Here is a 12291-nt window from a genome sequence, read left to right as displayed (position 1 = left end):
GGTTTTCTCTCTTTTTATCTAAGTAATTATAACTCTGTTGTTCACATAATATTGTTTGTAGACCTTCCACCATCCCAGGCATCCTTTATTGCACCACATTAGTTTGTCACTGTCTTGCCTCAAGTATGGGCTCCTAGGTTTGGTTGGATCAATGTGGATGTATTTTTTTTCCATATATTAACCGTATATTTCTCTTAAGGTAGTTCTTATTGAATATGTGGGTAACAATGCAAAGGGCTTTTTATATTACCTGCTGACTTAACTGAATGTCCCTTCTTACAGTTTTGCGTAGTTTGAATATTTAAAGCTCACTGAAGGATTTTATGTCTTTACCTTTTTACCTCTTTCCTTTTTTCTCATGGTTTCAGCTTTTCTAGTTTTTTCTATCTTGCTTTGGTTTGTAATAGCTCCCATGTATTGCAACTTTACTATGTAGTACCTCACTGAATATATTGCTTTATCTCATTTCATTTTGTAACAGCCCTTCAAATCATTATTTGATTAATTAAGTTTGTTTAAAAATAAAAGTAGGTAAACTTTAGTATAGTACCTGTCAGTCATTACAGATTAAATTATTTGAATTTACATTTTTTTTGTTGTGTTTAATTTTCTTTGATCGTCTTCTTTTTTATTTAGGCACAGCAGCTCTTATCAGCCTGTTTAGAAAAGGTAGATGTTTCTAGTACGGAGGGTTATGATTTGTTCATCACACAGCTCAAAGATGGTTTAAAAAATACATCTCATGAGACTGCAGCAAATCATAAAGTTGCTAAGGTAAGAAGTTAAAAAAAATTACCTTGTTTGGGGTTGTAATAGAAGGAATACCTCCATACTTTTGCCCATTTCTGTCCTCTTCTCACCCCTAGTCTCTCTCTAGATATTCCAATTCTGGATTTTTCTCTTTTTTAAAACACAGAATTTGCTTATAAGTCATTTCAAAGTTGAAACTGTTTTTATTGAAGTTTAACTTCAGTTTGTAGGAACTACGTTGCTTACTTTACTCCTAAGGCTTCTGTGCTTGGTGGCCCTGCATTGGTAAGGAGGCTGATGAAAGAGACTTTCTTGTCAGCTTATGAACTTTGATGAAGAATGGAATAAGTCTTTGAAAGTGGAGCCATTTTGGGCTTTCTTTGAAATTTTTTTTTTGTCATCATGATGAGGATATCTATAGGAGATGGTGCTTAGAATTAAATCCTTGAATATATTTCATTAATTTCTCCTACATTTTTATTTTAAGATCTTTTCTGAGTTGTAAATGTAACACATATAAAATTTCTGTACCAAAGGATATAAGGTAGAAGGTAAAAGCCACCTTCTGAAAAATAACTTTAGCATTTATAAATATCTTTTTTCTCAAGTACAGTTGTAATTATACAGAAATATTGTGATTACTGTCTCAGTTCATTGGGCTGCTATAACAGAATGCCACTGACTGGGTAGCTTATAAATAACAGAATTTTTTTGCTCACAGTTCTGGTAGTAGTGAAGTCCAAGATCAAGGCACCAGCATGGTCGCCTTCTAGTGAAGTCCTTCTTCCTGGTTCATAGCTGGTACCTTCTCACTGTGTCCTTACATGGTGGAAAGTGCAGGGGATCTCTCTGGAGCCTCTTTTATAAAGGCGCTAATCCCTTTCATGAGGGCTCTGCCCTCATGACTTAAGTACCTCCCAAAGGCCCTGCCTACTAAAACCATCACCTTTAGGGATTAGGATTTCAAAAGATGAATTTTAGGGGGACACAGACATTCAGACTATAGCGTAAACCTTGCTTTTTTTCACTTAAGAGTGTATCTGGAGTTATCTTTTCATATCAGTCCTCATAGATTGTCTGTGTTCTTCCTAATATTTATATTGAATTTTATTCTGCAGATTTACCATGTTTTATTAACCTTATTCCATTGATGAGACATTTTATTTAGTAAAACAGAAACCATACTGTGCATTCCAACAGAGAATTTATTGTAAGGAATTGATTTAACATGTGTTCGAGAACTGAAAAAGTGAAAAGGAAACCCTGGGGTAACACAATGTTAACTCTGGGAAGCAGCTCTCGACCAGATCTGGAGGAACAAGGGGTTAGGGTTATCAGAACCTGCAGACTTAGAGAGTAGGCCCCATGGGTCTGAGACTCAGACTTCTGAGGAGGCGCTGCTGCCCAGTCAGTGCCTCAGGAGCTTGGAGCTTATGGAGCTGAGACTCAGATCTGTGAAGAATGCTACCACTTGGCTGATGTTAGTACCTCTGAGGGAGCTCTATGAGACTGGTTCTGGGAATACTCAGAAAACAAAACAAAAAACTGCTGAAGGTTGGAAGAATCAGCTGCTGCCACCAGGTCCTTTGCTGAAGCAGCATTGACAGCTGTGACAGGAACAAGGAATAGCAAGGAACAAGTCTTTTTCTCCCCCATCATGCTTTCCAGTTTCTATCCTGTGTTCCTTTTGTCAAAACCTAACAGCCAGGAAACTGGTTGGCAAAGAAGAAGTATAGTTTGCAGAGTCACAATCCTGACGTGACAGAAAAGAGAAATAAAGCATGGGTTTGGATCCCAGAGACAATAGTTTAGTAACTGGCAGAGTCCACTCCTTTGGCTCCTCAGCATCTCTATAAACACTATTTATACATATTTGAACTTTCATACAACAAAAATACTATACTTTTACTTAACAAGAGGCACTTAACAAGAGAAGGTTTTCTCTCCCCATCCTCCAGAAAGGAGAGACACAAAGTTCCAATAGATACTTTACCTGTCTGTGGGTGATATTAACTACTCCTAAAATTTAATTACAGTCTCAACTGTTTAGGTAATAGAACTGTGCTACATAAAGACTCAATTAACTATAACCAAAAATCCTTACATAAAATAATCACTCTATATATCTGTTTGTATCTTTGTGTCTGTATATATCTAAATCTCTATTCATCCATTCATCCATCTATTATTTATGTAATAAAAAGGGAAGAAGATGTGCCTAGCTGCTGTATCCTTCAGTTTTGTAATGGTCAAGAGGATATACTTGATATTTATAACTTCCTCCTTCTACCTATTTCATATTCCCTTTGTCCTCAGCCAGCACCTCAGTTGGTCAGGTACGTGGTGGAGTGACCCAAGTCTTCACTCTTGGAGCATCCACATCCTCAGTGGTACTGTGTTTAAATTGTTATAATTGTCCTTTCATTTTTACTCTGAGACATGGAAGGACTTAGAGGCACCCTAGAGAATCTCTTGGATTCTAATTAAATTCTCCTTGCCTCTATTATTTAGCATCAATCCAGTTTTCTCTTGTTTGTCAGTTTTAATTATATCAACCAGTAGAATAACACCTTCTTTGACTGATGATTCAGTGACACTTGGTGCCTAAAATTTCTGGGTAGCAGTCTTACCACCTAGTTCAGTGGAACCATGGTTGTACCCCTGGTTAATCGTTCCTTCCTTAGGATGTAAGGACTCTAGAGCTTAAAGCTTAAAGAGAAATCTGTGGATGGATTAAGTATAATAGCAACCCTGTTGGGAGAAACTGTATTATGTATTTTTTATTGATTCAGAGCATATACATGATCCTGTAAGATGCGACCTTTGAGGCATCTCTCCCAATTAGTACTGAAAATGAGTCTTCAGTAGGGCATTACACATTTTTGTCAGGTTTCTTCTGGATGAAAGCAATGTAAGACCGACCAGTCAATTTCATAGGCAAGAGCCCATTGCTGCCTTTTTTTTTTGTTTTTTTGGCGTTGAAGTGCTTTCTTGGTCAGAAGCAAAGTTGTGTGGAATACCATGATGGTGCATAAACCATTCTATTAGTCCACAGGCAGTGGTGTAATATTACAGCAGAAGCATTGTGGGCAGAACAGGTAAATGATTATCCAGGATATGTATCTATTACAGTGAAGGGAAATTGCTGCCCAATCCATGATTGAAAGAATCCAATATAATTAACTTGCAATCAGATACCTGACTGTTTTCCCTGGAAAGCAGTGTCGTATTGGTGGCTCAGCTTTGCTACATGCTATTGGTCAGTTAGGCAGTTAGCACCAGCTATAGCCTGGTTAGTCTTGGTGAAGAGAAGTTCATGTTGTGCTTGTACATGTCCTCCATCTCTGTTGCAATGGCATTTTGCATACATGTCCATTGAGCAAGCGCTGGAGTGGCTATGGAGAGAGAGTGAGTGACATTGATAGAATATGTATAATTTGTCCATTTCCTCTGGAATTGGTGCTTATCTATTGCTACTCTTCCTCCGTTTTATCTGGGATGCCGCCACAGTGTGGCTTGACCTGCGGTGCTAGGTCTGCACCCAGGATCCGAACCGGTGAACCCCAGGCTGCCGAAGAAGAGTGTGCAAACTTAACCACTGTGCCACTGGGCCGGCCTGGAATGGTTGCTTTTTGATGAGCATTCACATATTTCACAAATATTTTCCCACTCCATTTATTTTTTTATTTTAATTTTTTTTATTGAAGTGTAGTTGACACAGTTATCACATTAGTTTAAAGTGTACATCATAGTGATTCAATATTTATATACATTATGAAGAGATCACAATAAGTCTAGTTCCCATCTGTCACTATATTCTATGTTTATTCTGAGATGCCTTTCCCTAGACCTTTACCCTTGACTTCCTTGTTAACAATTTTGCAATCCTGATCTTTCCAAATGCCTGACCATCTAGCCAAAACATTAGCTACTGTCCATTAATCAGTGAGGATCTTTACTTTTGCGATTGGCCAACTCTCAATCCAGACAAAGAGAACAGCCAAATGTACTGGTTAACTTCTGCCCACTGAGAAAATTTACCATTACCGTTGTCGTGTTTGGGGCTGTGATGCTGCAGCCACCTACTTTGGAGTGGTACCAGCATACAACGTGCAGAACCATCTGTAAGTCAGAGCCAAGGGTTTTCTTCCTCAATTATCTTATCATAAGGAGTTCCCTGTGAAGCCATCAATGTGGGGTGAGAAGGAAGCATTATAACAAGAGTAGGTATTGTGGACATCTGAGCCACTTGCTTATTCAACATGTCCAGAACTTGCCTTTTGGACTTTTTCAAGTCTGATCTCTTGTAAACCACTTAATGAAGGATACTTGTCTCTCGTGCCCATTATTATGGTTTGGTGGATCAGATAACACCTTTTGTGATGGATGGCTCTGATTGCATAGACATTTGTCTCATGGATAGGTGTTAATTTCTATCAGGAACTACTAAGAAGCCAGGAGCTGTTTCTCAAAAAGAGAACCGGTTATTTACAGGAGAGAGCCTGGCTTTGCCCTAGCATTCTCCTATATAATTGTCCTAATTCAGCTTGCCAGAAACTCTTTAAAACGTATTTACTTGCTGCAGACCGTTCTGGTGTCATTGAATATGCTCATAAGGTACAGGTGGTAGAGCATCTTGTGGTTCAACACAGCAGGTTCTGGACCTGCTGCAGAGCTGCTCGTTCTTCACCTCATGTATTATTTGATTATTGAGTTACAGCAGCACACTCAAATGTGCTGGATATTGGGTCTAAAATCCAGTTAGGCCCACCAAACATTCTGCCTGTTCTTCAGCGTTTGCTATTACAAGTTGTAGCAACTTGTCTTTCACCTTGGAGGAAATATCCTGATATATCTAGACCGCTGGACCTCCAGAAACTTCACAGAGGTTGCAGGACCCTGAGTTTTTCTGGGGACTGTTGATCCTCTCTGGCTTGCATGTGTCTTACTAAGGCATTTAAGTTCCTTGCTACTTCCTCCTCATCTGGACCAATCAGCTTGTTATCAATGTTGTAGACCAGTGTGGTGATCTACAGGATGTTAGGTTGATCAGTGTTTTTATAGACTAGGTTATGGTAAAGGTGAGATCCAGTCCCAGGGTTAGACTGTGAAATTTACTGTTACTGCCAGATAAAAGCAGTCTACTTTTGGATGGTCCTTAAAAATTAGTATAGAGAAAAAAGTATTTGAGAGAAGTAAAACTCCCTACCAGGTATTGAGGGATTTGTTGATTTGCTTCAGTAACGATACCCTCGAACAGCAGCTGCAATTAAAGTCTCCACCTGGTAGTTTACAGTCCACTCATTCTTCAAGAGCCATTTAACATTTTGCATAGGCCCAACAGGTCAGTTAAATGGATGTGAGAGAGTTTGATTACCCCTGTATCTTTCAGGTCTTGTATAGTGGCATTAATCTCAGAAGTTTCTTCAAGGATGTGGTATTGCTTTGGTTTAGTAGAAAATGTAAGCTTTAGGGGCTTCCACTTGGCCTTTTTTGTATTAATAGTCCTCAGAGAGAATCAGAGAAACTTTCTAGTTGCCTAGTCTCTATCTCTTCCAGTTACGCATTTTGGAACTGGAGAAATAACTACGAGATAGATCAGGGAACTACAGAGCTCACTGAGACACCAAAACTCTATTAATCACTTGGCCCTCAAAATCCCCACTCACTAGTGGACCATAGTGATGTTTTAGGTCAGTTCAATGTTACTGCCTTGTAATGTCTGAAAGATCACAGTAGTTTTTGTTCCCCAGTGCACAGTGACTGTAGTGAATGCCCGCAGGTGCCTTTGGGGAAGTCTTGGAGTATGATTTACAGTGTGTAGATGGGGCATTGTTGTAGGATTCTTTCTCAAGGGGATTTGGCCTCCCTTTCAACCAAGAGGCTCTGGATCTATGAACAGGTTAGGTCTAGAAACAAAGTGAGAGAATGAACTCTCTCTCTCTCTCTCTCTTTTTTTTTTTTTTTTAGCAATCCAAGTCATTTTTTGCTGCAAGTTTTTCCAGTTGAATAGATAAGTAGTAATTTAGTAGGCTGCCTAGAGTGTGCTAGACAGAGTAGAAACCATTTATAGGTGAGCAGGGACAGGATATAAAAATGAAATTATAGACATTTCTCTGGGAGAATAATACTTGACATTTTCACAGTCTAACTTCTTAAGTAATTATTTTAATATTAAATAATTGTGGCTAACATTTATTGAATGTTTACTCCTATTGTCCCAATTCTCACTTGAATTCTCATCAGAACATTATGTCAATAGGTATTTGTTTTCTCTCTTTCACAGGAGCAGGAAACTAAAGTTAATTTGACTAGGGTCACATAGTTGATGCTGAAGCTGGGCTTGGCATCAAAGTCTGTTTGATTATAAGATGTATACTGTTAGTTACTTTTGCTGTATTATGGTGACAACAACAAATACCTAAGAATCTGCTAAGCCGAAGTAAAATCTCATATACCCAGTAGTGATAAATTGTACAACGATATTGTTATGGAGATATTTGAGTGCCTAGTTTGTGCTTAATATTGTTTATGTGCTGGAGGAATATGAAGAATGACAAATGTTATCCTGTCATTTTCAGTTATTCTTAATTGTGGATGGGATATGTAAGAAAATGTGCTACCATCTGGTTCAAAACTGTCTTTTTCAGTGTAATTAGTTCAAGTTTCATTTTTTACATAATTGCAAGTTGCTGCTTTAAATGATGAGTTAATGGTGTGAACTGACTTGAGACTGATAAATAGTTCTTTAGTTTATAATGTGTGAGTTATAGGTTTGTTAAAACTGTTGAGTATGTTTTCCCTTGCTTACACTCTGATTTTCTTTCAGTGGGCCACAGTTACATTTCATCTTCCTCATCATGTGTTGAAGTCCATTGCCAGTGCCATTGTGAATGAACTTAAGAAAATAAATCAAAATGTTGCTGCCTTACCTGTGGCATCCTCAGTGATGGACAGATTGTCTTACCTCTTACCTAGTGCACGTCCAGAACTTGGAGTGGGGCCAGGCCGTTCTGTGGACAGGTATAACTTTGCTTATAAGGAGATGTGACAGTGAGTTTGAATCAATTAGTTTTTTGGATTAACCAAGAATAACTATAAAATTTGGTTATGATTAAAAAAATATTTCAGAATATTTTTGGAAACCATTCAGATTCTCATTTCTGTCCAGATACTGAAGTGGAGTAAACTATTACTTGAATTACTGTTAAACAGTTTCTTTTGGTGCCTGGAAGGTATTTAAAGGGATCATAAACCTATATTTTAAAAATTCCAGCTTCGTATTTGTTTAGTAAATATTTGAGTCAACTTTAAAAGTATTATAATTATTCAATATGTAAGAATTATTTTGCCTTGTTGAAATATTGTGACCTTTGAGATAAATTTTGACAAATTAAAAAACCATGCCAGGGGCTGGCCCCGTGGCCGAGTGGTTAAGTTCGAGCGCTCCGCTGCAGGCGGCCCAGTGTTTCGTTGGTTTGAATACTGGGTGCGGACATGGCACTGCTCATCAAACCACGCTGAGGCAGCGTCCCACATGCCACAACTAGAAGGACCCACAACGAAGAATATACAACTATGTGCTGGGGGGCTTTGGGAAGAAAAAGGAAAAAATAAAATCTTTAAAAAAAAAAAAAACCATGCCAGAATCTGAATATAAGAGCCATATATTATTTCCCAGTTAAAATGAAAAAAAAAAAATCACCTAGGGCAGTTTTCAATTACAATTTTTTATGCTGCCTGCTCTAGATTTAAACAGTATTCAAAAATCATACCTCAATTATCATTTTCTTCAATAGAGACTTTTTGAGTCTTGCTTTGTTTAAAACTGATTAAGGAGCTGGCCCGGTGGTTGAGTGGTTAAGTTCTCACACTCTGCTTCGGTGGCCCAGGGTTTCGCTGGTTTGGATCCTGGGTGCACACATGGCACTGCTCATCAGGCCATGCTGAGGTGGCATCCCACGTGCCACAACTGGAAGGACCCACAGCTAAAAAAATACACAACTATGTACCGGGGGGCTTTGGAGAGAAAAAGGAAAAATAAAATCTTAAAAAAAAAACTAATTAAAAGGCAAATAATGCATTCATTTAAAAACTTAAATGATTTATTTGAAATATCATTTATCAGATTCTTATTAAAAGTACTGTAGTTTAGAAATGCTATACTGAAATTTTAAATTTAGCAGTTTTGATAAGTTCATGTTTGCCTTCCCAATGTAGCATTTTGCATTTTGATTCAATGTGAATTGTAACTTCTTGTGCTTTTTTCTGAAGTACATTTATAAAGAGTACATGCTGATGTTAGCAAAGACACTACTGAATGAATTAACTTTTAATTTCTATTATCTTAAGTGTGGCTCTTATATTAGTTTGCAGTATTGATTAGTTTATCTCTTGGTAAACTGATACTTTGCTTATTAGTTGCATTTTTTTGTTGAATGATTTTATTATTTTATACATAACTTTAGTTGGTTGTGTTAACATTTGGGAAGAATTTTTATATTCCATAGGAATAGTGCTATCTCTATCTTTTGGGCAAAATGTAGACTGTCATTTTTAATCTGAATGACTATCAGGTAAGATGTGCTATAGCTGACATTTAAATATTCTTTGAAATATGTCTGGAGAGGAGGGAAAAAAGAAAAATATGTACTTAGAATAAATGTTTATCTGAGAGCTATGCCTGTCTTGAAATTATAAAACAGCCCTTTAGAACTATTTTCTTTACAAGCAGTAGCTAGGTTTCTAAAGAAATCACTGTAAGCTGTGGTAAATGTTTCATTTTACAAAATACGTTTATCGAATAGGATATTCAGTGTTTCTGTTACTGTTAAAATGCCTTAAAATATTTATTTTGATCTAGTCTGTGGGGTTTGTTCCATTAAAAATTATTCTAGGGACCTTACGAGGACCTCGATGAACGTAGGTCTTGTGGAGATTTGAGTTGGGATCTACTGGATGCAGTTGCTGTTTTGTTTGGTAATATAACTAAGTGGACAGGTTTTCTGTTGTAAGAATGGCACAGATCCTGAAGACATCTGTAGTCTGTAAATGATAAGGCTGTCTAACCCAACAGCTTTGTTATTTTTCAAATCAGAACACAACTATGAGGTAAACCTAAGTTCACTAGCAATGTTATAGGAAATCACATACTAATTTAAGGGACGAATTTAAGATAAGTATTTTTCTGGTCTCTTTGTGATGACTTTTACCACTTTCTCTTTTCTTTCTTCCTGTTATCAGTTGGACTTTTGTGTTAGGAAGAGTAAGCTTTGCTTATCAGTCCTTTCTTACTTGAAGCTCTTTGGACTTTTTCTAATTTTGGTATAATCCTTTAAAAAAACACTCTAGTACTCTCACAGGTGCACTCTCAGTGAGCTAATATATTTTAATATGAAAGCGTATGTGAAGATTTCCCTTTTTTGATAATTCCTTGGAGAAGCGAACTTTCTTGGAAAAGGATTTCTCTGGAGAAAGAAGAGAAAATTGCTTTCTACTTAAAAAATATTAAAATATGCTTGAGATAAAACCACTGTTCCTTTGGTTGTGGTTTTATCCGATTATGCAAAACTTGGCACATGATGAAAGCATATGGGTCTCTGCCTCTACATTTCCAGATTTTCTGTTCTCTGCTTGCTAATTATGAAACATTGGTTAATTTAATCTATCCTTGGAATTATTTATCGGTTGTAACCATTAATCAGATTTCTTTTTCCCTGCTCTGTTTAAGAGAAATTCCTAAAAGTGATCATTTTTAATTTAAAATACAAATTTGAACCTGGTCATTAGACCATTCCCAGTTTTTGTTAATAATCCAGTAAAATTTTTTCTTCACTGTTGGATAGGAGTGTCATTATAATTTGGTGCCTAACTTTGATTACATAAAATATGTTTACTTTTAGATCATTGATGTATAGTGAAGCTAATAGACGGGAGACATTTACCTCATGGCCTCATGTAGGCTATAGATGGGCACAGCCGGATCCCATGGCTCAAGCTGGCTTTTATCATCAGGTAAAAAAGACTATCAAAAACTTTTTTTCAATATGCGTTTGTAGCCTTCGTTAAAAGCATCAATATTTTAATAATTTTTTCAAAAACATTTTATGCAAACTGGCTATGTACTTGTCTGTATGCATGTATGTGAGGTTTGTTTTGTTCTTATGCCTTCGATCATAATTCTGACCACCTATTTTCATAATACTGACTGGCTGTTTCCTATATCATGTATTGTGTATGAAAAAGGGAAAGATATTTGTTAAAAGTAACTAACAACTGAATTAATGCTTTGTAAGTATTTTCTTTCAGATTATATATTTTATATATATATATACACAGTCACCAAATAGGCAGTATTGTCCAGATTTGCTTTTTGAAAAAGTGTTCTTTTTGGATGTGTTTATTTTCTGTTGTTGACTTCCGCATTCATAACAGAGTAGTAAATACTTAGGGTAATGCAATAAAAATAACATATTGCAGTTGCTCCTGAAATTTAAATTTTGTTGGGATATAAATTACCCATATGCTAGATAACTATAGAAGAAGCATTACAGGTAGTAAAGTGCAACCTGAATACATAGTATTGAAGAATTGATTAAGAAATGTGTAGAAGGAGGAATAATTAGTCAAGGAAAATAGTTTCATGTAGGGAAAGAAGAGGGTATACAGTGTAAGGATTAACTTGACAGAAAGTCATGAAAATGGTACATAACCGAGACCTTCACTGAGCTAAAGGAGAGGAACATTAAGGAAAATGAGTTTAGATAGGCATAATATACTAATTAAAGGAAGCTTCAACTGAGTAGTATAGAGTGGCTTACCAGTGTTTTGTCACTGCTAAAGAATCTAAGAAATCTAGTACTTAAATTTCAGTTTATATCATGCATGCTTATTTAATTTTAGAATTCAATTAAACTTTGAAATACATTGAAGTTACTGTCATAAAGAATCTGAAGAGTGATTATTCTTTAGTTATCTTGAAGTATTCTGAATATCTTACCTAAAATTAAATCAGAAAACCATATATATTTGAATATTTTATCCGAAGTTTGTCAGAGTTCCAGTTAAAGATAGATTAGTTTGGAGACTGACTAATATTAGAATCACTGAAATTATTTTCCTAAATTAAGGATTGAATATGGGTCATTTTTCCTGACAATTTATAGTCCTTCTTCTCATTTGATATCATTTCCTAAAACAGTCTCTGTTAAGTGATGCCATGATATTTTTCTGTTGAGTTTTGTTCATTATATACTATCGTTGCAAAGAGATCAAGTCATAGGTTTTCTAGACTCTTCTGCCTATGTTGGCTGATGAGTTTTAATATTCTAAAATATATAATAAATTTACATCTGTTGACATAGTAAGTGCTAAGTAAAGTAAGTGCTCAAAAATATTAATGTTAGTTTTCAGAGGTATATTTTAGTTTAGGTTTTGATATATATGTGTATATATATGTGTGTGTATATATATATATATATATGTATATATATGGCATTTTGTCCCATGTGTCTTAAAGAATACTATGTTACAGGAATTAAG

General features: G+C 36.1%; 1 protein-coding gene across 27 annotated transcripts in view; it reads left to right on the top strand.

The window, feature by feature from the left end:
- Nucleotides 1-12291, top strand: part of BIRC6 (baculoviral IAP repeat containing 6) — a 222397-nt gene that overhangs the window by 36917 nt on the left and 173189 nt on the right. For all 27 annotated transcript variants that reach the window (XR_011526608.1, XR_011526609.1, XR_011526610.1 and 24 more), the window contains exons 3-5: nt 637-774; nt 7580-7773; nt 10653-10764. Coding sequence is in view for 24 of the 27 variants with exons in the window: in XM_070574115.1 (XP_070430216.1) it covers nt 637-774; nt 7580-7773; nt 10653-10764 (444 nt within the window). In the remaining 3 variants the exon portion in view is untranslated. The remainder of the gene's footprint in view (nt 1-636; nt 775-7579; nt 7774-10652; nt 10765-12291) is intronic.

This window comes from Equus przewalskii, chromosome 14 (assembly GCF_037783145.1).
Source record: "Equus przewalskii isolate Varuska chromosome 14, EquPr2, whole genome shotgun sequence".
In the NCBI taxonomy this organism is placed as follows: Eukaryota; Metazoa; Chordata; class Mammalia; order Perissodactyla; family Equidae; genus Equus; species Equus przewalskii.
This window is presented reverse-complemented; position numbering and strand designations above follow the sequence as displayed.